We start from the raw sequence: 26,951 nt of genomic DNA on the forward strand, positions 1-26,951 counted from the left end.
TCTTAGATTTATAAATATACATGCATTTACAATCGTAAATTATTAATAACATTACATAGAATTAAAAGACACAGAATCAGCATTTAAAGTAGCTTTTACTTCTTGCTCTTGACGAGCTCTAATCTTAGCTTGTCGCCTTTCTTCAGCCAACATACGGTTATGCATCATCCTTTGTCTTTGTTCTTCAGTTAACCCGGTGTTACTGACACTTGGAGTAGATGTCACAGGAAATATATCAACAGTGTTAGCAATCCGATCAAACGCATCAATCTGAGGGGGTGATGGTTCAACCTCTTCATCTTCAATTTGTGTTATACAATCATTACTATCCAAATCCATCCTTATTCGTTTCAACAATACCTTAACTTCATTCTTTTTACCTAACTTCTCTAACTTATCGATAGAGTCATCAAATGTATACCTAGGAAATAATCTATGTGTCCATTGTTCTAAACGGTTTATGACAGCATTGAGATCTTCTGATTCATGACCTTTGCCTTTCAACTGAATGTTCTCAAACCATGATGGGAGTACAGATAACCCACGAGAACCTCGCAACCTAGAATTAATAATGAACAAAATTATACTTTAACATTCCTTGAAATTAGTAAATACCTAACAAGATAAGTCATTTTTTAAGCAAGTATACAAAAAAAAAATTAGTGCAAAAACCTTTTTCCCTATACCATGTTTCTTGATTCTAAAATTATTTATAAAATTTTTAAATTTTACTTATTTTATAACAATATTTTAGTAATTACTACTTTGTTTTTAATAAAGTATAACAAAATATGTTTAAATTATTTTTTAAGGTTCTAATAATACTCTATCCTATTAAAAAATATATGTCGGGTCAGGTCTGACTAGTCTCAATAGAATGAGGTCTATTACTCTGTCTGGATTGTCAAATTAGAAATTTGTTGGAAACACTAGGTATATTGTGAAAATACTGTAAATTATGTACTTAGCCAGCCAGTTTCTGCATGGTCTGTCCCTTGATGAAACAAAGTGTAGTAAAAAAAATAAATAAATACCAAGTACAAAAATACCGAACTAAAATTAAAAATAACTCAAAATCTTATTTAAATATAAAAATTCAATGATTTTAAAATTTTTGTTGAAATAATACAACAAGAGGCAACTAACTTTGGGATTTTATTATTATTATAGGATATTAGCCAACCATCAAAGAACATACATTAGTATTGGTGTAATAAAAATTTAACTTTGAAAAATTTTTTATAAGAAAATAATGATTACCTATCAGCATTTAATTTAGGTTGTGGATTTCTCACGCGTATCTTCACTGGAACAATTCTTTTTTCCTCGTTTTCTTCTTGCTCGTCGCCGTCTTGTGGCTCCAGATATTTATCGACATCTTCATCGATACGGCCTTCAACCAAATTATCGAAATCGTTTTCGTCAAAATCATCCATCACTTATCATTAAAATGGCAATGGCATCCGACGTAAATCAAAAATAAAATCAGTCAATCAGAAAACGTTTCTTCAGTGTTTACGTCGACTGAGTCTTCTTCGGGAGCAAGTTGCTGACCGCCACCTTGGCTGTCCTCTTCGTTTAGACGATTCAAGTAGGCGCACAACAGATATTTGTTCAGACGATCCGTTAGAGTAGGTTGTAGTGGTTGGACAATATTATCGGTTTCGTTTTCGTGTTGATCTTCGGGTTTTCCGGGCATGGCAAATGAAGCAAGTCTAGCGTTCCCGCTAAATTGTCGAAAGACAAGAACGATAGTTACTGCCTACTGGTGGCCAGTATTATAACTTGTAGACACGGCGTATCAAGTCTCAGGTGATTACAAAAAACGTGATAAACATAAAAACGATTTGAACAAAATTCACAACCACCAAGATGGATAATAAATACAACCAATATACCTACCGATATTTATGGATCATAATCCTCGAATACAAAATATTTATACTTTTACTCAAAGTAAATTTACATAAACATATAATTCAATCTTACGGTAAGACAAATGATATAATTTAGTATTTACCTATTAAGTAGTAGTTGGTGTCGTTATCTATTTTATGCCTTATCAAATGTAAGCAAAAGCATACCATCGCACTGTAATGCACATGGCAATTGACAACCGAATTGAATACGGTAATCAGTTTTACTCGTCAGTCGTAAGGGGTTTATTGCGCTTTTAAACCGCTCATGTTTGATGTCTGGCATTATCAATCGACTGCCACAATATTAAAATATTATTTGAGATCTATTTTATAAGTCTGTGTTAATAAATCTTAAGTAACAATTTCAAATTGGTCATTCCAAATGGCCGTGAATAAATCTAAAACAATGTAAGTATTGTTTAATTTACGTAACTATTTTCAATCATTGTAACTATAAGTAAACAATAAAATAAATAAAATAGCAACCTTTTTTTTTTTTTTTGGATAAAAATCTTAATTTTTACCTCATAAGTTAATTATTATGATTCCTAACCTTTAAATACAGTGTAAAACATTAAATTTGTTCTAATACTCAATAATTATCTTCATGTTTGTACATACCTATCTATTTATTTTAATAATTTTGATTACTAGTGATTGTCTAGAAGAAAATTTAAATGGTAAAAAGAAATTGAAACGAGCATGGCAAGATGAGGATGACACAAATTCCAAGTAAGTTAAACTTTTTTTATTATTATTGTGACAAATTTAAAATTGTATTGTTTTATTTATTCTTATTTAGCAAAGAACAGAGAAAACTTTTGAAACAAAAATATATTGGAATTGTTGGTAAACCGAAATGGGCCAAAATCACTGCAGATCAGTCACAAAAAGTATTTTTAGATGACGAAGATTTGGATTTGCTAAAAGTAAATATTACTAAAATATAATATATATATTTATAATCAATATGTATTTAATTGTAAACAAATATAATTTAAAACTATTTCAGTACAGTGGTAATTTAGCTCGTGCAAAAAAAGGAGTAAATTTGGCTAAAGGTTTGATTGGTATAAAAAAATTACACAATTTAAATTTATCCACATCATCTTGTGGCAAAATTGTCAAGTCAGTAGAATTTCATCCTACATCCAGTTTAGCATTAATTGCTGGTATATCAGGAAGAGCTTCAATTGTGCAGGTATGATTTTAAATTTGATTCTTTAAATTGAAAATATATAGGGTTATTGTTTATAGGTTGACGGATTTAAAAATGAGAAATTACAATCTATTAAATTTCAAAAATTTGCTATTGACTGTGCACATTTTACTGTTGATGGAAAACAGTTTATAGCTGGCTCTAGAACACAAAGAAATTTTTACTGCTATGATTTAATGGAAGGAAGATCAATGTTTGTTCCTGTTCATCATAATATTGGACAAACTAGAATGGATGTTAGTAGTTAATAGTTTTCTGTAGTTTTTATTACATATCACTTAATTTATTACAAATTTAAATGTTTGTAGAACTTTTGCATGTCACCTGACGGGAAATTAATAGCTTCTTGTGGTAAATTTGGAGAGATTCACTTGTTTACTGCAAAAAGCAAAGAATGGATAACTACATTGAAGATGAATGGCGCAGTAAATGCTCTAACTTTTACCAATGATGGGAAGAGAATGTATTCTTTTGGAGGTAAATAAATTTATGTTTTTTTAATTTTGTTACTTGAATAGTTAATAATACATAATCTAAGTATAGACAGGAATACAGAATACTGAAAATAAACTGTAAGTTCTTAGCTAGCTAATAAATACCAAAGCATAAAATAATGATATTATTATCATATTTTTATTAATAATATATAAATCTAACTATCTATCTAAGATAATGTTAATATTCAATAAAAAATATTGAATCATTTATAGAAAATGGTGAAATTTATGAATGGGATATGAACAGTCGAACGTGTATAAAGAAATTTATGGATGATGGCTGTCTCCAAGGCACTAGTTTAGCATTATCAAATGACAATCAGTATTTAGCAGCTGGCTCATCATCAGGTGTTGTTAATTTATATAAATTACCATGTGATGTAAATCCAAAGCCAGATAAAACCATTTTAAACTTGGTAACCACTGTTTCAAAACTAAGCTTCAACAAAAGTTCAGATATTTTAGCTATGGTTTCTAATCAAAAGAATGATGCTATTAAATTGGTAATATTAACAGTTTCTTTAAATTATTATTTTATATCCTTTAGATACTTAGTTTCCTGATGTATGATTATGTATATTTATATTTTTTTCAGTTACACGTACCATCTAAAACAGTGTTTTCTAATTTTCCTACAACATCTGATAATATTGGGAAAATTAATTGTGTAGATTTCTCACCCAATGGTGGATTCCTTGGTTTAGCCAATAATAAATCTGAAGCTCTATTGTATAGGTAATTAAATTTATTAATTATTAGTAATATTATTTAAATTTTACTATGTTTACTATTTTTTTTTTCTTTATTACTCTATTTTTAAAATATTTATTTAATTAATAACAGTTTTGCATTGAAAAATGTTCAATTTATAACTAATATATTATAATGCATTATCATTAAGTACAAATTCCATTGAGAAAATATTCTTAATTTTAATGGAAAAATCACAATAACCAACATTAAATTGATTTAACCTCAATATAAGATAAATTGTGTTAATTTTTAATATAAAAGATTATTTAAAATGTATTAAATGTTTAACATAAAAAGAGGTGGTCTATTTTATATAAATGAGTGTCTTCCTATAAAATTTATTATCAATAATGTAATATGTTTAAGTATTGGTTTTAACTCCTTAACCATACAATGTGCACTCCTAACTAAACAAGTGAATCAACTTTTAGATTATAGTGAATATGTTAGCTTGGTTTTGAAATGAGCGCGTTCATTACATAACATATTTTAATCCTCTATCTTTTGATACTTTCCTGTAATTTACTTTGATTACAAAAAAAATTATAATATGCTTATCGATTGTTTAAAAATAAATACATTTAATAATTTTACAACTAAATATAAATACAACCCATTAAAAAATGTTTATTTTGTATGTTACAGATTGACACATTTTGAAAACTACTAGAACCACGTTAAGTCGTTCAGCTGTTATATAAATATATACAAAAAGATCATTAATTTTATTATTTACCATACCAGGTGTTTCCACAAATCTTATCTAATATGTAAACATTTTTAAAAATAAATGGAAGAAAATAATAATAAAAATGTTAGTTTTTTTTCGAGAATATGAATTATACAGGATTTATTTATCATTGAACACTCATTATTTCAAAATGTTTAGTTTTATGCTTTTTTAGAATTATATAAAATGATTTTTTCCAAGCTTATATTAAATAGTAAAACCATTATCAACTTTTTATTTTAAAATGGCAACCAATATTTTAAATGTCATAATTATAGAGCTATTTTTTTTATGAATTATAACGTTATAATTATTAGCTTCAATTTAACCTTTAATGAGTTATAGCTACTCAAAGTTGGCTGTTTTTCGGTTTTTTATTATGCTTCTTGTTTCTGAAGACCTGCAGTTACATATAAATAATAGTAATATAAGTACATATTTTCAAAATAAATAAACTTATAACTTATTATCAACTATTGTTCAACACAGTGATGAACTTTATACCTATAGTAACTATGTCTAATATGTAATAAATTAATTACATTCCTATTTTCATATCTAATTTAGATAATAATCAGTTTATACAATGGTATTCTAATTCTATTAATAAAACAAATTATTTTTCATTATAATCTGTATATCCATTTTTATCTATCCTTTTTATTTAAATTATATACGTGCTTAGCAACTTGGCCCGAGTCGTAGAAAGGGTGTATTTTTCAGGGTCATTGTTGTTTTTATTTTCATGACGATAATCTAATAGATACAGATTACAGGATATTGCAGGTCTGTGGGAATAACGGAATGCAATTGCTTAAATTAAAATAAACATGCGATTAAAATAAACAAATTAACATTTTATAACATATAGGTTTTTGTTATACATATTGTTTGTTTAATTACAGCCTATTTTAGGCAGATATTAGGAATTTTATCTCTTAAGAATTGCCCTTTATTTCAGCTAATTAATATTTCTATTCGGGTAATATTTTAACCGAATGTTGATCGGGTACATTATAATTACACATCACAAATATTTAAAATACATACCTACTTATTTAATACCTAGGTATTATACAAAATATTGTTGTTATAGACTTGAACGTTCCATCTGTACTCCAATGTTGGAAAAAGCATTGACAGAATAATTAAAACAGATATCTATATGGCCATACAAATTCGTGGCATATTTTAATACTTAGATACACATTATAATTATTAATTATCATACATAGTGCTGGGTGTCGCAGGCATTGGTTTCGTTTCACTCACTTGTTACAAGATTAATACAAAAGTATTACCAAAACCGTTGATAGGTAATTAATAACACATCCAGATTTCATAGTCTATACATTTTATCAAGATCTATAATAAGCATAAGCATTTTTATACATTTAAATTTTAATATATATAGCATTTCAAATTTAATAATACAATGTCATTGATAATAATATAAATTTATATTAGTAATAAAATATAGCTATTAAAATGTTGAGTTATATTTCATTAATATAATTCATAACTACAAAGTCTCTATATTATCATTTATCACCATTTTCAGTTCTGTTATGAAGATTTTATTTATAGGAGCAAATAGGCAAATATTAAAGTTACCCATCTATTCCACATATAAAATTAAAAACGGCTTATGTATAATATTATTTTACCATATCAATTAATATTAATATAATAGGTTATATTATGTTTCATTACTTAACTTAAAGCCTATAGGTAACTTCCAATAATAAATACTCTATGGATTTAAATTAAATTAAAGCAACCAGCCTGACGAATGATGATACAGGTGTATCGAGACCCGTTCAAGCTTCAATCAGTCTCCAAAATCAAATTGATTTAATAAGCAGTAAACGCCATGATCATTAGGTAGAGAATAATTCTAATATAAACCTTAAAATATCTTAAGTTGTACCATCTATCTACATTATAAATATCAAATAAAATTACAAATAACTTCGTAAAGTTGAAATACCTACTATATGTATAGGTATATCTCAGATCAATTAATATCTGGGAACTGAATAGACACTACAGGAGGTACGACTAATTTGGAATCCTATTAATGGACAATGAAGTCCTCGCCTAAAGTCCAAACCCAAAATACATAATAGTCTCGACCAATGTTTAAATCCCAATTGTCAAATCACACTTTATAAATTTTTACTGAGGCCTGATTGAACATATTATGGTATACAAATGAGGGAGATCCGCCAAACCACTCAAACCTTTCAATCCATTAGGTACTCCTAGTCAGGTCCGTTCTAGGCCACCTGGAAACCCGGAGTTTTCCCGGTGCGCTCCATGATCAATTAGTGTCTCTATCCCGGGATCCCCCTTATTTTTATAATTTTATATCATTAAAATATTTATTATAGCGTACCTATTTTATATGTGTGTTTTGTACTTTTGTAATCATTATGCACGGGTAGACACATTTATGTTAATAATTGTTATGTTATCATTTATGATTTAACATTAATTATTAAATTATAGAACCATCGAGGCGACTTGTGAAATTTTAACACCATAATCGTTGTTAGACGTGTAGATGCATTGATGATTGCTTTTATTTCGGTTTATCTTTCATTTTTGTTTTAATAATAGTAATAATACCATTTTATCATAATGGAAACTGGAAAGTAATATCATCTCCTAATTTGTTCGTGAACCATCGGGCATCGACGCGGTAGTTGTCATACGAAATAAAATTTACTTTCTAGTTTCTGTAAGTATATTATATAAAATTATTTAAGAGATTATTCTAATAAAATATATAAAAAATTTAATACCTATTACCTACCTGAAATTCATGATTGTATTTTAGTAGAATGATCTACTTAAGCTAAAAATCAGAAGTTAAATAGCTATTATTTATAAAAGATATTTAATTTTAATATCTTATAAATAGGTAGGTACTAAAAAGTAGATATTGATTTGGCATAAAGGCGAGAAGACTTAAACGATCGCCTATGGTACCACTCTCAGGGAACGTTGAAATTTCCTTTAAAAATGTTAGACATTTTTGCCAATAATATTATATTTTTGAAAGTAGTATAATATACCCATAACTTAGCACTGAAATATTGATAACTATGATTATTTCATTTAGCAATAGATTAAAATAATAAAACTTATAAAAATATATTTTAAATATATTTACTATGGTTTAAAATAGAATGTTTATGATAAACGTAAATTTGTATTTCAAAAAATATAATTAAAATTTTTCCATCCTTAAAAATACTTGGAAAATTGTATGCAACTCATTACTCATTATTTATTCAAACTTTATTAAAAAGAAATTTGATATACGTTGTGTTAAATTATGACGTATATAATTTAATATTAGTTTTTCTGTTTTAATAATTTAGTTATAGAGCATAACATATTATCTTCATTATAAATTATATTATAATAAAATACAACTTGATCATGCATTGTAATAAATTTAGTTTCCGTGAATTCCCAAAAAAAAAAAATTAGAGTGGTTACAAATTTCGGGTGACTAAGGAAATAAAAAAAATGTAATGTCTACTCACATATTAAAATATAGTATTATGAAACATATTATTTCGATTAGTATTTTGTGAAAGATCGCAAAATAAATCATGATCTATACTTAACATTTTCAGGTTTTAGTATAATAGTATGTAAATAAAATAAAACTATTAATGGTAGACACCCAATTGAAATCGTCAGTACAGGGCACGGACCTGCTCTTAGCCATAGTTCTATAACCAATGACTCTTTAGATAAAAACAATTTGAAAATTGACACTGTTGATCAGCTAATAAAAATCTACTACAATTAGTTTCACGTTAATTACAACACCATCCAAAAATGCTCTCATCTATCTTCATGTTTTATTCTTGATGACTCTCCTAGTCGCCTAAAAAAACACTAATACCATAACCTAAATTAACTGGCATAATAAACAAGTGCTATTCTGAAGAGTGAAGAGTTCTATCATCAATGAATGGTTTTTTTTGTTATGTCTTTTTTTCTATAAGTTGTTTATTATTATTTTTGTGTACATTATCCTATTAACTTGTGTATTATAATTGAAGTACAAATTATAAATATTTTCATTAAAAAAAAAAAATTAGTAGATTATCATAGAATTTTTGAAAACGCGTAGATTATGTTCTCAAATATTGTGAAAATATGGCGATGTATCAATAGTTTTAAGGCATTGGTTTTGATTTGTGCATATCTATTTCTTTCTTTTAAAAATATCAATGATACAAACTTCATATTTAATGAAATGCTTTTTGATGGTTGACCATCACTATTAGTTTGTCTAGATAGTGTCCTCTTAACCACAAAATACACTTGACAGTTCAATGTCCACAATTTTTTTTTATGTACTGTGATTTAAAAATCCTACTTGAAAACTCTTTGATAAAAATAATCATATTTTTCTTTTAGTAACATACACATCAATTACTTAATAACAATTAATTGGAAAATATCTAATTTACTGGACATCCTGAATATATAAATATATTATAAGTAAATGAAGTATTCTTATAATAAATTATAAATTTTTTTTTTTTTTATATTTAATGATTAATTTTAAATTTTTCATCACATAGTAAAAAAAATTATAAATACCAAATGTAAACGCTCACAAAGTACGATAATTTATTATATTACATAATATATAAATTGATATATTTTAAAACTACTAAAATCACATAAAGAGACTCAACATAAATGTATACGCTTTAAAAAAAAAAAAAAATCATCAATTATATAAAATGATCACAGTTAATTTTAAAGTTTGATTATAAAAGGAAAAAGTTAGGAAAACTTTACTCTGAAAGAAATAAAATCATACTTGGCAGACAAATAATTGCACGTAGGTATGGTTTTACTGCTACCGACGATAACTAGTACCTAAGGAAATACGTTCTTGTTTTGAAGATATTACCTATGTGTTTAACAATTATATATGTACATGTAAAACTAAAATCTATGCAAGAAAAAAATATTATATATAGGACGGTAAAAATTAAAAAACTAGTCATAACAAGTTGAATTTGTTAAGTGTTTTAAAAATACCAAATCTATACAGAAAAAATTTTTTATTTCATACAGATTAGTGTTAAAATAAATTATATCTAATTTATTTAAACTTCATTCCTAAGCTACTACCAAGTGCACTCTCCCATTGTAAGTTATCCCATCTAACTGAACCACAACTGTTACAAATGTAAAATACACGATTTTGGTCATTAAACATATCGATTGATAATGGTTTCACCTGAAATGTTACAATTAAAACAATTATTATCATTATATTTTGTTATAAAGGTATATAAATAGTTTATTTAGTATTTACATCAATCATTGAATTTCCATCAGTATAACCACTTATAAGTTTACTATGAGGATCATCAGGCTTAGATGAATTATTGGTCAAATATTTTGCATTAATCGGAGCACTTGTTCCTTCATCCTCTGAGTAATCTTCATCCCTATAAAAGTCATTGTCTTCATAATCTTCATCGATTGAAGGTGGTCTATACCTAACAGCTGTTTGATTTTGTATTAACTTAACAGCATCATAAATTTTTTTCATAACCAAGCTGCTAACAATTTCATAACTCTCACTATTACAAATCTGAAATAAGTATACAAGTCACAGATAAACAAATCTTAATATTTATTTCTAAAATTATGGAATGTTGACAACAATAAGTAAACATATTTATTCATATGAAGTTAATTAAAAATAAAAATATAAATAATGATCTATTAGTTGAAAGTTTGAGACTGTGATAAAAATCACTTATTACAAGTTAAATGCAACATTATATCATGTTAAAATGTTAAGAGAATTGAAATACAAAGTATTTAAGAATCTTACATAATTTTAATTTTACATTAATTTAATTCTAAACCTATTTTAATAGTATTCATAGTATTACATATTAGTTTAAATTAGATGTTGAACAAAAAATGTAATTCATTTTTCATTTCTTTTAATACATACTGCATTTTTCTTTATATTTCTAAAATTAAAATTAACTTCTACTATATATAATTGAAAATCCCTGTATTTGTTTAATTATTTATACTAATAAGTAATAAAAAAACTAAAATAATATTTACCAGACAACGGCTATTCAGATCTTCTTTTTTGACAACAATTTTAAAAAAATTCAACACTTCTTGTACTTGATCATCCAAATTATGATTTTGAACACAATAACATTGACCCGGGTGTAATTGTTCTGCTACCTAAAAAAAATATATTGATTTTTAATTCTACTCTTTTCTTTGTAATAAATATTATTGACTTCACCTTTGAAAATGCATATCCAAAAGCAATAAAATGTAAATTTTTTGTTTTGATTAAGTTAACTATGTAATCGCTATTATTTATTTTTGATCTTTCAATGATGGATGTATCAATACCACATTTGCGTAAACGTTCAGCTAACTTCTCTAATGTGTATGGTACCAATAATTTAAAATGCTTAACACTAGAAACAAGAGTATGGGGGGACTTAGATTTCATATTCGTTTTTGGCACTTTCTAGAATTAAAAAAATGTATGAATAAAATAGATAATACATGTTTAATAGTAATATATATATATATACTATTATTATTACATACTTGTTTATGTTTTTTATGCTTTAGTTTTGGTTTCATCATATCCGGATGGTCATTATTTGATATTTTTTGACACACTTCGTCAAATGGAATATTACAGGCTTTACATTTTGTTTTGAATAAATTGTAAATTTCTAATAAACAATAAGCATCCAGAGCTGAAAATTAAAATATTGCATTGTTTTAAACTTAAATGACAATTTTTTTCAATAATGTTAATAAATAATAATTTTTAAATAGCATGTAAATTGCTAACTTAATTCTTATAATATATAAATATAATGAAAACTTAAAAATGGGAAAAAATTATTTGTTTATAACTTCAAATTATGCATCAAAAATAATAAAGAAATAATAAATATTTTAAGTTCAAAAAGTCCTTCAGTACACTTACCAGCATATTTTATTTGATTTGATCGTAATGGTATTTTTTCCCAATTTGAAAACTGTTCAGTTTTATTTAATGGTCTTCCAAAACATAATTTTACTAAATCTGAAAGACTATTATAGGGTATGTCTTCGTTTGGATCTAAAAAATAAATAAAACAATAAATTCAACTGAGTTTTAGTATTTTTTAATTAAATATAAATGTTTTTACTAGAATTTCAACATACTGTTTGCTTTCTCTCTCTAACCTATGTGCAACACTTCAAATTTGTGTTCAAGAGAACTAATCTTCAGTTTTTACCACCTTTAGTATTAGAGTGAATTAACCTACTATCAAACTTAAAGTTAAAGTTATATGACCTTTCTAAGACAAAAATAAAAAGTATTTTAATACTTTGATATTTTATATACTTATAACTTACATAACAATTGAAATAGAATTAAAAAAAAAAACCAACAAAAATATTTTTTTCAAACTAAAAGTTTGATAATAGGTTACTTTATTCTAATATTAAATGTAACAGTATAAAGATGGTTCTGTTGAGCACAAATTTGGTATGTAGTGGGCGAGTTAAGGAAAAAATAAATAGTGTGCTGATATCTTCTTATAGAAAACATAAAATTGTAGAACTTTTATAGAATTTATAAATACTTTGAAAAGGAAGCTGAAAATTCCACTTAGTTTCTAGTTCTTTCCATAGCAATTTAATATCAATAAATCCTGGCCCGTGAAGTTGTATATTATCGATTGGTATTGAAGATCTAATCATTGATGCATCTCCTTTCCATTCAAAACCTAATTAGTTTCAAACAATAATAAATAAATCAATAATTCACAACAACATGTTTAACACTTTGAACCATAAGTCATAACACAATACAAATAAAAATTATTTGTATTCATATTCCATCTTGACTTTACAATAAAATAATAATAATGATAATATGAGAATAATTATAAATATTTCAAGCGTACTTGCCTAATTTTAATATATTTATGTTACAGAATATGTTCATGGAAAATTCTTGCCAATGAAGCTTAAAACTTTCAGCTGGTTGCAGTTGTGGTAAATGAAATATGTAAATTGAATCAATAGTGGCTAACTGAATGGTAGCTAAATCACTTTTATCACTAGTAAATTCTGGTTTCCATTCACAGTCCAAACCAAAAACATCCAAATTTGCATCAAACAGCTCAATATTAATTTTATCTAAAAATTCATTAAACTTTGATGCACAATCAATTATGTGTATTTGTTTATCAGGCAGCGATAAGTCATGATATTCTGTAGTATTAAATTCTTCAGTTGGTAATGGTCTATCAATTCCAGCACTCCTATTAATCGATTATACATAAATATATAATAAATTATTTGAAACATACATATTATAGAGTTTAAACTTACGCGTTTTCACAGAAAAGTAACTCTTGTTGTATAGTTGGTGACAATAATGATGGGTCAATAGCAAATAACTGGGCAAAATAAATACATTCTTGAATATCCCCAAAATTTTCTAACATTTTGACAAGTTCCAACATCATTGTTTCATCATTACCAATTGATTCTAACGCCATTTCTCTCCAAGCATGGATTCCTTTAACATTAAGGTTATGACAATTTTGTTTAAACATAAACTTTGTCTTTGATATTTACCAGTTGCACCAGATTGATAACGACGAAACAAATATACTAAAGCTCCTTTTTTTTTTTGTCTAGTAATGTTAGGCGCCATTTCGTTTGAAATATTATATTTTTTCATTATCCGTGAAAGATTTGTTTTGATTTGATTTTTATTAGAAAAGTTATTATTTGATTGTGTAACATGTAGACGACTAAAATAATATTTTACAATTATTAACAGTATTAAATATAAATTAAAATTAAATAATTAATATCCTTACTTGGCTAAGTAATATAAACAATCGTCATTTTCTACTAGTAAATCATCAAGATATTTTACCAAAGCTGTTTGTTGAAATTTTGAAGTGACTAAAAATTCTTCTGTCACACATACCAAATTCATAAAAAACAAGGGTAGCAAAAAATCTTCTACACTAAATTTATCTTGTATATTCAAACTCATACTAGCATAACATGCCTGTAAATTAAATGTTAAATGTTAAGTACTAGTAACATATCTTAAGTAATATAATAATAATTTGCCTCTTTAAATTTTTTTTGTTTAATAGATTCCCTGATTAATTCTTCCATGTAATCTAAACGTGTATTACACTTGAAAATTTTAACAATGGAGTTTATTGTGTTGAAACTTATTTTCTTATCGAGTACCATTTTAAATGCTCGAATTTTCAATTCATCAGTTAAAACATGTTCATATTCACTTTCATTACATTTTATCCATTGGTAAAATTCTTCCGTAACTATAATCCATTAGATTATTTTAATATAATAAACTAGGAAATTTAAAATCAATATTGAATTTACTCACTTGTATTAGCCATTGTGTTAGCTTTACCCTTAAGTCTATCTTCTGATATGATATTTATCAATTCTAATAATGAAGCGTACGGATTGGGACTGAATTTGAAAAAACTTCTCAATGTATCAGTTAAAACTTTACTTTGTTTCCCTACAAACAACAATAATTCAATTAAAAAGACATAAAATTATGTCAACTAAAACATTTATGTTCAGGAACATAATTTAAATTGTTATTAAATGTAATGAAAATAAGAAATAAATCTCTGGCTGTATTGTGTTAAGCATACTCACAAGTTGCCCAAATACTCTGAATATGCTTGGCCACACGCTCAACATCTGGCTCAAATGTCTGCACGGGTTCATAACGAGCAACCGGAGAGACATGAGCATTCTGTGCCTCTGAAATGTCACCGACACTGTGATTGGTGAAGCTTAACTGTGCGACACTGAGCACCTTTCGTGGGGATTGGTTTGCAGACGACCCAGCGACTCTGAAATTGGTGGCACCATCAGTCGGTGCATTGCAGCTGTTGTCGTTCCAGTACCCAGCCATGATCAGTTTTTGAGACAATGTAAGTGTACCAACGAACCGGTGTCAAGACAGGGGTTTACGCAAAACCATTGACGACAACACGACGACAACTACGAGCCAATAACTGTAATTAAATTAACTGTTAGTTATAAACGAAAAGTGTACCGTACTATCGTCACTGTCAAAAATTATTTGCGAAATTCAAACGAGAAAGTAATGTTTTCGCCACATTAGAAAACTAATTTAGCAGCTGTAGCTGTACAAAATCTCGTAACTGGTACTCACCAGACAGTCGACCCTATAGATCAGAATGATCGCACGAGAAGGCCGAGAAACGACTGAGACTCGGGCGATTAAATTACTGTTTATCGTTGTATCACAGACCACAGTTCACATAGTAAATTTTGAAATATCAAATATTCCAATTTCCAATGGACGAAATCTGTCCTGAGAATTGAGATACTGAGATAATATTCTGAAATAAATTGTTATTATTGTTATTATTATTATTATTATTATTATTATTACTATTATTATTATTATTATTATACTGTGGTGATAGTTGGTACATTTTTAGTCTGTGATATGATATTATTAAATCCTTATCACTTATCAGCAATAATGATTATTTAATATTTTCATTCGATCTTTTGGAAATTACTGAACAATATTTGATTATTTGAAAATATTTATGGTTATTGCCTATTAGCCACCAAATAATAAACGAAAATATTACGCTGAAGGCATTTATTTAGTGGAAAATATTAAATAAATCTTGTTATTCTAAAGTAAAATCTCCGTTTCCATTTTAAAATTAATAACTTAATTTTGCTTCTTGGAAGTCTTTTCTGCATACTTTATTTTATACATAAATGTGTAAGTATATATATATATATATTATATAATAGGTAAGAACTTAAGTTAATTTATGTACCTATAAAAACTATCGAGTAAAAAAAATTAAATGAGCTTGAATTATGTTTTCTATTGATTGTAATGAAAATGTCTATTTTTCTTATAAAACGTTTTTTAAATTTTTTATTAATATTACAACTTTTGTATAATATGATAAAAAACAGAAAAAACTAATGCATAATATAGAAAGTGTCGATAGGTATTTAAAGCTTAATACTTGTTTTTTTTAATATACATTATGTAGAAACTAGCTCTGATCCAACTAAAATTGTAATTTGTCTTTGTCATAACTCATGAATATATTCTAAAATCTAAAACCTTTATAAATTACGCACAACTCGGTCTTTAACTTAAATAACATACTTATTGATCAGTCCACGTTGGTAATATACATAACGTAGAATGCAATATGTTTTCATAGGAGATACTAGATATGTTAGCCGTTAGGTACCCCTTACCGGCCTTACCATCAAGCATCAAGTAACGTCTTAGATTTAATTTAAATATAGGTAATTAATACATTTAGAAAAATTGGTTTAGGTATTATATTTTTATGTAGTAGTGTTATGGGTCAATGGGAGTATACTATTTATAGAGTAAACGTAAATGGCCAAATCTAATCTGTAATTAAAACAAAATGAATTTTACTTCCTTCCCGCAAAATTAATATTCTCCTAGTTACATCCATCATCCATCATTGGTATTCTCGTATAATATACTATATACGTAGGTATATACTGAGTAATTCACCAAGCAATGAGCATTATACACATCACCATTTTTTCCTTCATACAATGATGAATTTATTTAAATTCTAGTTTTAAAATTTTTAAATATAATGTATAAGTAATTAAAGACCATATTATTAAATCTAAAATTTTTTGTAGGTACTACTTTAAAAGTGTGCAGTAGCGATAAAAATTTCTAATACTTCAAATAATGTACATGTAAAATGTTGACAGTTTAAGTGTATAAACTGTTATGAGCCTATGACAAATATTGTACTGTGTATACGTATTATAATCAATAATTTAAGTGATGTTGATATTAGGACGAATATCATGAACATTGTATTATTTAATTTAGCCATTTAGATATGTTCACACGTCGCTCACTTCTTGAGAAAGTCGAAACTCGACATCCCAGGATAAGGATACGAGCCGATATGAATATTAAATTTTATTGCAAGACCCCTACAGGTGATAATGAAGTCGCTACGACCACGACCACCACTCCTTATGAACCGATCACACATAACGGTGATCGAGACAATTAGGCTTAGGAAATAGGAAGACAGACATTCTGCAGAGTGACAGAGGTAGGTCGTAACACCATTCACGGCCATATTTATCAGTAATTTTGAAGTCAGGTCGTAACACCGTTCAACCAACACCTTATATTTACAATATTTACACATATTGTATTTTTGTGCTCTAAGTTACGTTAAATAAAAATTGTTCTACACTTAGTACATCATGTATTCATTCCCACGTTATTGATGTGCATGAATCGACCAAATCGGGACGTAGGTAACTTAACTAATCGCGATCAGTGAATTCGTTTTTGGAATATTAGTAATATTACCCATGTAAGTACAAAAATAATTATTGTAATTTGATAAATTCGTCTCAAATAAACTTAAACGTCTAGACAATATAATTAAAGGGTTTGACGTGCATAATCCGTCCACGTTGTGCATTGTAAAGAAACGAATTGAAGAGCAAATCGTTCATGTATATCGTTTTTTATGACCCATGTATATTTTATGTACATTCCTAATTTGTGAGGTTCATTTGTATATAGATTTGTTTTGTAACATAAAAGCTTTACGAACAAAAAGTTTGATAACCACTTTGATCTAGATTGAAATATTTATAAAGTTATCTTATCTAGATAAATGATAATCTGGGATACTCCATCAAGATAAATATCACAATAAGTTTTTTTTAGAAATACTGAAATAATTGGCAATAATATACCGATGCAATTAAATGTTACGATTAATTAAATCATTCATGATTATTAATAAATTTTTAATTAAAAAAAAAAAAAAAATAAGTATGGATAAATCAAAAATAAAGTCTGAATAAAATTTAATTCGTCAAAACTTTGTATAGGTACGTGTTTATAATGCTACAATTTTGTTAAAATGTATACGATATGTAGGTATAATAACTGCGATAAAATTGCGTTTATAGACTTTATTGGAACTTAACAAGATAGACTGACAAATGTCCAATGGTATTCGCAGTTTCCTCAGAATTATTTTTTGTATGCAATGATGAACCATTAAATTCAAATTTAACACATTAATTAATAATAACTATGACTTACTCAATGTCCAATGGTATAATATTCGACGCTCACTGAACATCACAGCGATTACCTTTTTTGATTTTATCGATTTAATTGAAACTCATTGTTCATAATACGCGTTTATACTTATCTAGTAATTATTTAGTGTAAATCGCAGTCACCAAGATTACTAGAACATATATATAGTTACTTACATTTTTTTTTTGTTTTTAAAACATTTTTAACAGCAGGTACCTTTTCAGATTTTGTTAATGTTCAATAAATCATTTTTAATATTTTTAATTACTACTTGAATTTATGCAGAACCGTGTATTAAGCACATACAAATATTTAATCATACATAAATTTAAATTTAAAAAAGAAAAATTCAAGCCTATAGAAAACTAAAAAAAATATTATACTAAAAAATAAATATACATTATGACTTTTTGATTTCAATAAAAATTTAAATTACTTATACTCTGGGCATAAAAGAGATAGATTAATAAATAATAATAATTAGGTATAAAATAAAATCAACACATATTCTTTAATGCTATATTGTACTTTACTTTATTCATAATCAAAGCTAGGACGCCATTTTGAAACAACTATTAATTAAAAATTACAGTAACACTAAAATAATTAAAACTTATATTGTAATCTGTTTACATATCTAACAAGAGTTTATTAATGTTAACAATATTTTACTTGTTAATTGCATAACAATCAACAGCACTTAATACATTTTAGGAATAAAAAGTGCACATGCTTATAATATATCTGGACAACTGGCACACAATATTAAATTTAAAAAATTTTATATACTTCCACGGTCATACTATTAACGGGACTGGGAATGTAACTACATAATTTAAAAATACATTATCAAATAGAAACAAAATATAATTACAAATTAAAATTATGTCAATAGAGTCCTATAAATAAGAAATAAATATTTACAAAGTATAATTAGGAATCGTTTAATGTTTATAAAGTAATACTATATCAATCTCTTTATTTAAGATAAATAAGTGCAGTCTTTAAAATATGTAATATTTGAATAAAGGTATTTAGGTTATGTCAAAATACACTAAAAAAAAAAAAAAAAAATACTACATATTAAATTAATTTTGTATAATTAAAATAAATCAGATTCTAAATAAATTAATTTAACAATAAAAAAAAAATCTGTATTTTTTAAACATTATTTATAACCCCTAGATAATAGGTATCAATCTACTTTTTTTAGTTTCTTCACACAGTAAAAAATGAATTAAAATAGGTAATGTATATTATAATAAAATACAAATTAGCGATGTTGAATTGACTAAGTTTTGTTAACAGTTAGTTGGTTCATTTTTTTGTTTATATTATATTCATAAATAATTCGAATAAAAAACAATTTTAAATCAGTTATAAATTAACTTAAGCCGTAATATAATATGAAACATGCTAATTTGTTAATCACTAATGACTTAGTTTAAGTATTTTACATTAACTTTTTGCAAAATACAAAATTGAAATAAAAATAAATTATATATAAACAAATTAATAGGTATAGTAGTTTAATAATATGTATTGCAGTTTAAAATTGGATACTTATTTCGAAGATTTAAATAATTTTAATCTAAAATAACATCAATTATAAGCTTTAATAGAGCAGTTTGTTCAATATATTACACTATACATCAATTATGACAAATGATAAAAACATAAAACTTGGTACACAAATAATATAAAAAGAAATGTAAAAAGTTTAGATAAAATTTTACATTTAAAATAAAATTCTTTAACCACCTGAGTTTGTTGTTTCTTCATCATCTTCGTCATCAAAACCAAAACAATTTTCAACGCCATCACCACATTCTTCTTTCACTTCTAACAAGGATGCGGTTTTTAAAATTGTAAGGTCTTTCTGACTTGGAGCTATAAATGATTAATAATTTTATTTAAAAATTAAACAAAAATGTTTTAATTTAAACTTGTACTTACAAGAAGATTGGTCAACTTGTTGTATTGATACACTTGAAGATGAGTAATTACCCATCTGATCTTGACCATCAAGTTGAATCACTTCAAGCACAACATATTGTTGTCCATCTTCACCTTCTACTGCAACAACTCCAGTTTCACTAGTTGGAATACTTGTATCTTCTTCAGATTCGTCTTCATTAGCTGAATCTGTATACTGTAATAATTTATTATCAAGAATTATTTTTAAATTATATCTACTTCACTGAATTACTCATTAATTACTTAAATAATGTAGAAATTTAAACTATCACAATAAATTTAGTTTTACCTAATACACAGCATAAGCATGTATTCCTAACTTCTTTTTTATTTTAAACATTTATAGTAAATTTAAAAAATAATAATACCTCTAGTCTTTGTTTTATTGCTGTATTTCGATCATTTCCAGTTGATTCTTGCATATGAACTTCCATATGTCTTAATAAATTTCCTTTATGTCTAAACGATCGTTGGCATGTATTACACTGATGAGTTTTGGCATGTGGCGGAGGTGGTATATATGCGGGATTATGATACAAATTATGATGGCGGCGTAATAATTGTTTTTGTCTAAATGACTAATTAGAAAAAAAAAATAAGAATAGATGATATTATCTTATATACAATTATTTATATAAATTAAAATATTTTACCTGATCACATTGTTTACAATGGAATGGTTTTTCATCTGTATGTATTAACATATGAGTTTCAAGATGACGCTGAGACATGGAAGCATAAGGACACAATTCACATTTATAGCATTTTTCCCCTTCGTGTGATTTACAATGAACCTATAATAAATATTTATTAGATAATATATTAATGGAAAATGTAAACTTCAATACCTTGTACTGGTAACGATCAGGAAATGCATCACCACATCGCTTGCACTTAATAGGTTTATCAGAAGTATGAAGCTTTTGTACATGTATGCGTAAATCAGTTTTTCGTCCACAAGTAGCTGGACAATGGTCACATTTAAATACAGGCTTTTCACCTAGAATCATAATTTTATCATTTCTGTGCTATAATAAAATATTAATAATTTAAAAAATAAAATTTACCACTATGTATTAATCTGTGTGTTTTTAAACTGTTGGATTGGGTAAACCTAGAAAAGCAAATATCACACTCATAGGGTTTCTCACCAGTGTGTATACGTAAATGGCGCTTTAATTTAAATGTATCTGGACTTGCATACGTACAATGGGGACACTAAAAAATTTAATTTTTATATAAACATTTAGTTATAAAGAAATCTTTAATGGTAAATACTTGGTATGGTCTTTCACCGGTGTGACATCTCATATGATTTCTCATTTTGCTAAGTTCAACACTAGCATAATCACATATTGTACATTTATGTGGTTTTTCATGAGTATGCTTATACCGAACATGTCTAACAAGTTCTCCTGTAATATAAATAAATAAAAATATTTGAAAAGAAAAGAAAAATGGATTAAACATGATAAAGTATTAAATACTTAAAGAACTATTAAATTTGCATACCTGATGTAGTAAAAGCACTTGGACAACTACGACATTGATATGGTTTTGTTCCAGTATGAGTATTCACATGATTTTGCAAAGAAGTTAGAGTTTTAAAACCACGTTCACAAACCGTACACTTATGTGGACGTTCTTTGGAATGAGACTTCATATGACGAGACAACAAATACCTAAATGTAAATTTTTTAAATTTCATGAAGTCAATATGCAGTAGAAAAATTAAGTAATATATGCAAAATAAATAAAATCAATAATTAATCAAGACATTTTGAACCTTATCAAGAACCAATAAAAAGAAATAGAAATTACCTTTTTCCAGTTGTGTAATTGCAATAATTACACATATGCGCTTGAGTTACAGTTTGTGATTTTTTAGGTACTAATTTAACTATTTTAGATTTGTCATCTTCTTCACCAGAATCCTAAATAAATATTACATTACTTATATTAATAATAACAGTTGAATAAGAATGTTTTATTTTTCTTTATACACTTACTTCTACTTCTTGTTTTTTTGGTAGAGCTGGGTCTTCCGCATCATTAAAATCATATACATTACTAACATCAGGATCATCTGGATCATGTTCTTCTTGTGAGATTTCCATAACGTTAGAAGTTTCATCATTTTTATCATTTTGCTTAACTACATAAAGTACATAATTGTTGGCTTCAGCATCAGCTTGAACAAGAGTTACTGTTTGATAACCACTACCATCTCCTAGAGCAACAATCTAAAATTTCAAACATTTTACTATCTATATTAATCATTATTTAATATTTTAATTTACTTGAGGGATATCTTTTTTAATTTTATCTTGTACATTAGGTAAAACAATTTGAGTGACATTGTCCATATGGTTTTCATTTGTTTCGGCCATCATTTGTGCATCTTGTTCCGAAAGGCCTAAAATTAAAATCTGTTTTAAAAATATGGCATTTTAAATTTGAATAAAACTAATAACTACCTCCAACCATAACCATCTGGCCATCTCCTGTAGTTGTTTGATAATAATATTGGACGTTTTGATCAATGAAATAAGCATGTTCTACTGAGTCCCCATCTAAATTCATTTTTATTAAAATACAAAATAAACTTTTAAGTAAAAACAATACTCACCAGTGTGTACTTGTGTTACTTCATTTCCTTCAATTTCTTTATTAAATGAATCCAAATAATTTTGTATATCAGTTATATTTTCAGTGCCAGAAGTTGAAGCCTCCAACTTTATTTGAGTCCCATCAATAGTCATTGTATTTGCTGATGATCCACCATCTAATACTAATAAACAATGGTCAAGTTAAAGGTGGTAAAGGCATCATCTATTCATGGATAATGTTTTTAAATTCAAAAACAGAACTAATAATATATTTGAAATTAAAACATTGTTTGATATCTCACATAAAAAACTTGTTTTTCATGAATGCTTGAGGTAAGTTATAAGTTAGATATTTATTGATATAATTGATTGATAATCATAACAAAAGTCACATAGCTACCAATGAAAATATATCATGAAACAGGATCAGTCAATAAAACAGTTAACACAAGGATAAAATTGTGAATTTTGAATTGAGAAAAACACTATTATTTCACTATAAGAACCATCTGTTAATCTAGAATTTAAGTTTATGATTATTAAATCAAAAAAAGTTTTCCAGGTATTTTTATTTTTTCCATAACATATAATAACATATTTATAAAAATTATATTTGAATATCATAAATCTGCGATTTAAAGGTACCATAATTTATTTTCTATGTATGGCATAAACTAACAATTTTTTTTTTTTAATAATGAGTAGGGTTTTAAGAACCTTTTTAACCAATATAAGATTTATAATAAGTATAATAAAAAATAACTAAATTTAATTACCAATAGTAGTTCCTTCGTTTTCAGACATGGTTGAAGTATTTTCAATTAAATACCTATAATCAAATATTAAATTGATTTTTTGGATCAAAATATTTAATAACTAGAATATACATAATATACTTAACACTGCTAACACCAACTACATAAATATATAGTAAATGTTTGGAACCAGAACACAAATCAAAGTTGGCTACTAAGAACTGACTAGAACATTGTATTCAATGTTTACTTGATAAGAATAAGATATCACTTTAGAACATAAACAACTGTTTACATTTCAATAATAAAATACAGATTTCGTTTGGTAAAAATTTCGTTAAATCGAGGTCACTACTAAACAGTCTTGAAGAGGAGAATTAGTAATAATATAATATTGAAACGGTAAAAACGGCCGAGAATACTAGACAAGAAAAATCTGTCGAAACAAAAAAATTTAACATAATTGATTGTCGCTGTGAAATACAAGAGGAAAACGATTGGAGAACTTACGACGATGCACACAAACACGGTAATAAGTATGCAGTACCTACGTTAGAACAAAGAGAAAAATGTGTAGGTATATGATATACCACATTACACTATCGTAATAATAATATATATTGTCGGGCTAAAACACATTATTATCGATTAAATCCAAAACGACGGTTTGCACCGTACAGGAGGGCCACACAGCCGTGATAAGGATTCACAACAACGACGACACACGAAGCGTCGTCGATTGGGTTGGCCGTTTAGCGTAATGAAAAATGAAAATCGTTTTGTCGCCGAGATCCTCTGCGACGACGATATTAAACGCCGAGCTGACGGACGTTTGTACCGATTGACGTTTTCGAGGGCCCATCGCCGTTAAAAGCAGCGCATAAACCCATAGCGATCATAGCATGATATCTCTATTAAAGGTCCGAGGAGCAAAAACCGTCACGCATCGCACACCACGATCGTTAAACGCCGTTTCGTGTCCGTTGAGTGACGGCGACACGGACGTCCGCTTAATAAAAATCTATTTCGGACGACGACCGCGGGCTGCGACGTACGCAGTGTACTACGTACACGGCGGGTCGGTGGTCACCAGCGGACTAGCGTGCAGAGTCAACTAGACGTTTAGATGATGACACTACGATATTGTTCGAATCGTACACATCGTTAATACAAATAGATAAGACGCGGAAGAAATCACGGAAACGTCCGCGGAACGCTGCCTATCGGGAATTAAGAAAGAGACACATTGTCGCACAGTCGTGCACTTACAAACATATTATTAGTATTCTGCTACTTACACGTTTTGTACACGGGGGGCATCATTAACAGCCGCGGCGAGACATATATATTAATCCTATGAAAGCGCCGCCACACGGCAACCGTACACATATTATTTTACGACGCGCCGTTGGCCACGGCCGCCACCGCCGCGCTGCTCATGTCGCTCATGAACAGCGACGGCACGACGCGCACAATTATTTGACGACGACAACGATAGTGGACAGTGACGGCTGCGGCTACGGCGACAAGCGCTCACGACGCGAATCCGCGACAGAACGAAACCGCCAAAGTTATTACCATATTCACGTCGACTCGTTATTCCGGGGTAATGTATGCGCGACGACGAACAATAATATTCGTTAATGACGATGATACACTGGTAAATTATTGGTGTTATTGTTGTTCTAATTGTTTTAACGTTATTGTTGCCGAATATTGGCGAACGAGAAGACTACGACGGTGGGTACAGCACTGGGCTACGGTCGATATCTTTCGACATTTAACGTCGGCGAGTGAGATACGGATGAGTAGGTGTTCTATACTTACGCGGTGTTCGCAACGGCGGCTGCGGAGTAGTGTCAGACGTCCGCTGAGATGACGCCGATGCTACGATGGTTTTGTGTTATAATGTCACGGTTTGTCCGTGGTTGTCGTCCGAGCGTTCATCAAACGGTGTACCGGAATTGGACGGGCGTTAGAAAACGGCAAACGTCGGTGCGCGCAGCGGTTTCGGGGACGGCACGCATACGCCCGATGACGGGGACGGTGGCGGCACGGGTACGGGTGTCAAAAAACGACCGCCATTTTTTTCCATTCCTGTCGATTGTTACTGAACTGTATACGACGTTTTGCTACACCCGGTGCGTCGACGAGAATCCGCCTTTTTCCGATGATATGCTCAAACCTGGTAATCGGTCACCACCAAAGACGTTCTAAACGCAAACAGTTTCCCGCTATTTGTTTAAAACAGTACACAAACCCGTGAAATTTTCAGTTTTGAAGTTATAGCCTACTAAAGTTAACGATTTTACACATGCGCACAACACTCTGGTATGCTAGAAAAATATAAATAGTTGTAACCTTTTCAATTAAAATATGATGAATAGTTGTTCATAACATTTCCATCTCACATTTAAACTACGTATAACGGCTGCAGCGGAATTCTTTTGCGTACAAACTTCTTTTCTAAAAACACTAGTGAGACTAAGTTATTCCGAAATTATCTACATTTTCATCACTTTCATAGTCGATCATGAACTATTATGCAATCAGGTCAAAGTTATTTTAGTTTAGTTATAATAGAGTTTACAAATTCCCTTCCATTACCACTCTGCAATATTTTTGGTGCTCCAAATAATAGAAAAATTGAAAGTAAAATACTAGCTACTTCGGATGCACGTTTAGACTCCTAGGCGGAAGCATTTAAGGATAAAAACTTAGTATTATGATCTTGATATTTCGACAGCCATTTAAATTTTCTATCCGAAATGGATTGAAAATTTACTAAATCTACTTTTCCTCTTTTGTTAAAATCTTTACTTAGTATTGATTTAAAGACTAACTTACAGTTGGTTAGAACTAAACCTTTTTACAGTTACATGTTGAACATATTGACAAAAATGCTTCAATTGCAGGTCGTGGGACTGTAGATATACTTATTTAAAAAGGTCATGCGTAATTTGACACTACCTCTCGTGTCCAGAAGTCCAGTACGCAAATATGAAAATCGAAATTCAATCGTACAATTCTTCATGCGGTATTATATAAACTTAAAACAGTTAAAACATAATAATTTTAAATTTTAAAATTAGTCAAGATTATTTGATAAAAAAATATTTAGATAAAAATTATTGAACACTATAATGTATAATAATATTACACTATACCAGAGGTTTCCAAACTGTGCCCCGCGATGTGTTATCGGGGGAGCCGCGGCTGTGCCTCGCTATATTTATG

General features: G+C 28.0%; 4 protein-coding genes across 7 annotated transcripts; 1 reads left to right on the plus strand and 3 right to left on the minus strand.

Moving 5' to 3' along the window:
* Positions 1 to 1,462, minus strand: LOC112598523 (TIMELESS-interacting protein). The gene is made up of 2 exons (XM_025345024.1): positions 1,261 to 1,462; positions 1 to 559 (listed from the first exon to the last, which is right to left on the minus strand). The coding sequence occupies exons 1-2, from the start codon at positions 1,434 to 1,436 to the stop codon at positions 52 to 54; spliced, it is 684 nt and encodes a 227-aa protein (XP_025200809.1). The 5' UTR covers positions 1,437 to 1,462; the 3' UTR covers positions 1 to 51.
* Positions 1,463 to 2,150: 688 nt separating this feature from the next.
* LOC112598522 (U3 small nucleolar RNA-associated protein 18 homolog) lies at positions 2,151 to 5,215 on the plus strand. Its single transcript, XM_025345023.1, has 9 exons — positions 2,151 to 2,327; positions 2,574 to 2,651; positions 2,722 to 2,848; positions 2,932 to 3,120; positions 3,177 to 3,374; positions 3,447 to 3,615; positions 3,849 to 4,138; positions 4,231 to 4,370; positions 5,034 to 5,215. The coding sequence occupies exons 1-9, from the start codon at positions 2,302 to 2,304 to the stop codon at positions 5,056 to 5,058; spliced, it is 1,242 nt and encodes a 413-aa protein (XP_025200808.1). The 5' UTR covers positions 2,151 to 2,301; the 3' UTR covers positions 5,059 to 5,215.
* Positions 5,216 to 10,208: 4,993 nt separating this feature from the next.
* On the minus strand, positions 10,209 to 15,599 carry LOC112598512 (exonuclease mut-7 homolog). Its single transcript, XM_025345011.1, has 15 exons — positions 15,410 to 15,599; positions 14,884 to 15,248; positions 14,600 to 14,740; positions 14,314 to 14,531; positions 14,052 to 14,248; positions 13,804 to 13,982; positions 13,555 to 13,744; positions 13,129 to 13,484; positions 12,801 to 12,944; positions 12,155 to 12,289; positions 11,764 to 11,918; positions 11,447 to 11,680; positions 11,254 to 11,382; positions 10,481 to 10,762; positions 10,209 to 10,402 (listed from the first exon to the last, which is right to left on the minus strand). Exons 2-15 carry the CDS (start codon positions 15,143 to 15,145, stop codon positions 10,265 to 10,267), a joined length of 2,760 nt encoding a protein of 919 aa, XP_025200796.1. The 5' UTR covers positions 15,146 to 15,248; positions 15,410 to 15,599; the 3' UTR covers positions 10,209 to 10,264.
* A 4,288-nt stretch (positions 15,600 to 19,887) lies between these two features.
* LOC112598420 (transcriptional repressor CTCFL-like) lies at positions 19,888 to 25,832 on the minus strand. Of its 4 annotated transcripts, none has more exons than XM_025344871.1 (15): positions 25,542 to 25,832; positions 23,736 to 23,788; positions 22,980 to 23,141; positions 22,828 to 22,923; positions 22,651 to 22,766; positions 22,360 to 22,593; positions 22,172 to 22,284; positions 21,863 to 22,032; positions 21,629 to 21,765; positions 21,418 to 21,568; positions 21,199 to 21,350; positions 21,004 to 21,144; positions 20,719 to 20,928; positions 20,330 to 20,525; positions 19,888 to 20,263 (listed from the first exon to the last, which is right to left on the minus strand). In XM_025344871.1, exons 2-15 carry the CDS (start codon positions 23,761 to 23,763, stop codon positions 20,127 to 20,129), a joined length of 2,043 nt encoding a protein of 680 aa, XP_025200656.1. In that variant the 5' UTR covers positions 23,764 to 23,788; positions 25,542 to 25,832; the 3' UTR covers positions 19,888 to 20,126. The 4 variants fall into 4 exon arrangements, with proteins under 4 accessions (XP_025200656.1, XP_025200657.1, XP_025200658.1 ...); XM_025344872.1 differs by lacking the exon at positions 25,542 to 25,832 and adding an exon at positions 25,013 to 25,521; XM_025344873.1 differs by lacking the exon at positions 25,542 to 25,832 and adding an exon at positions 23,861 to 24,978.
* Positions 25,833 to 26,951: the final 1,119 nt, after the last annotated feature.

This window comes from Melanaphis sacchari, unplaced genomic scaffold, assembly GCF_002803265.2.
Source record: "Melanaphis sacchari strain LSU unplaced genomic scaffold, SCAv2.0 Contig48_pilon_pilon, whole genome shotgun sequence".
NCBI lineage: Eukaryota > Metazoa > Arthropoda > Insecta > Hemiptera > Aphididae > Melanaphis > Melanaphis sacchari.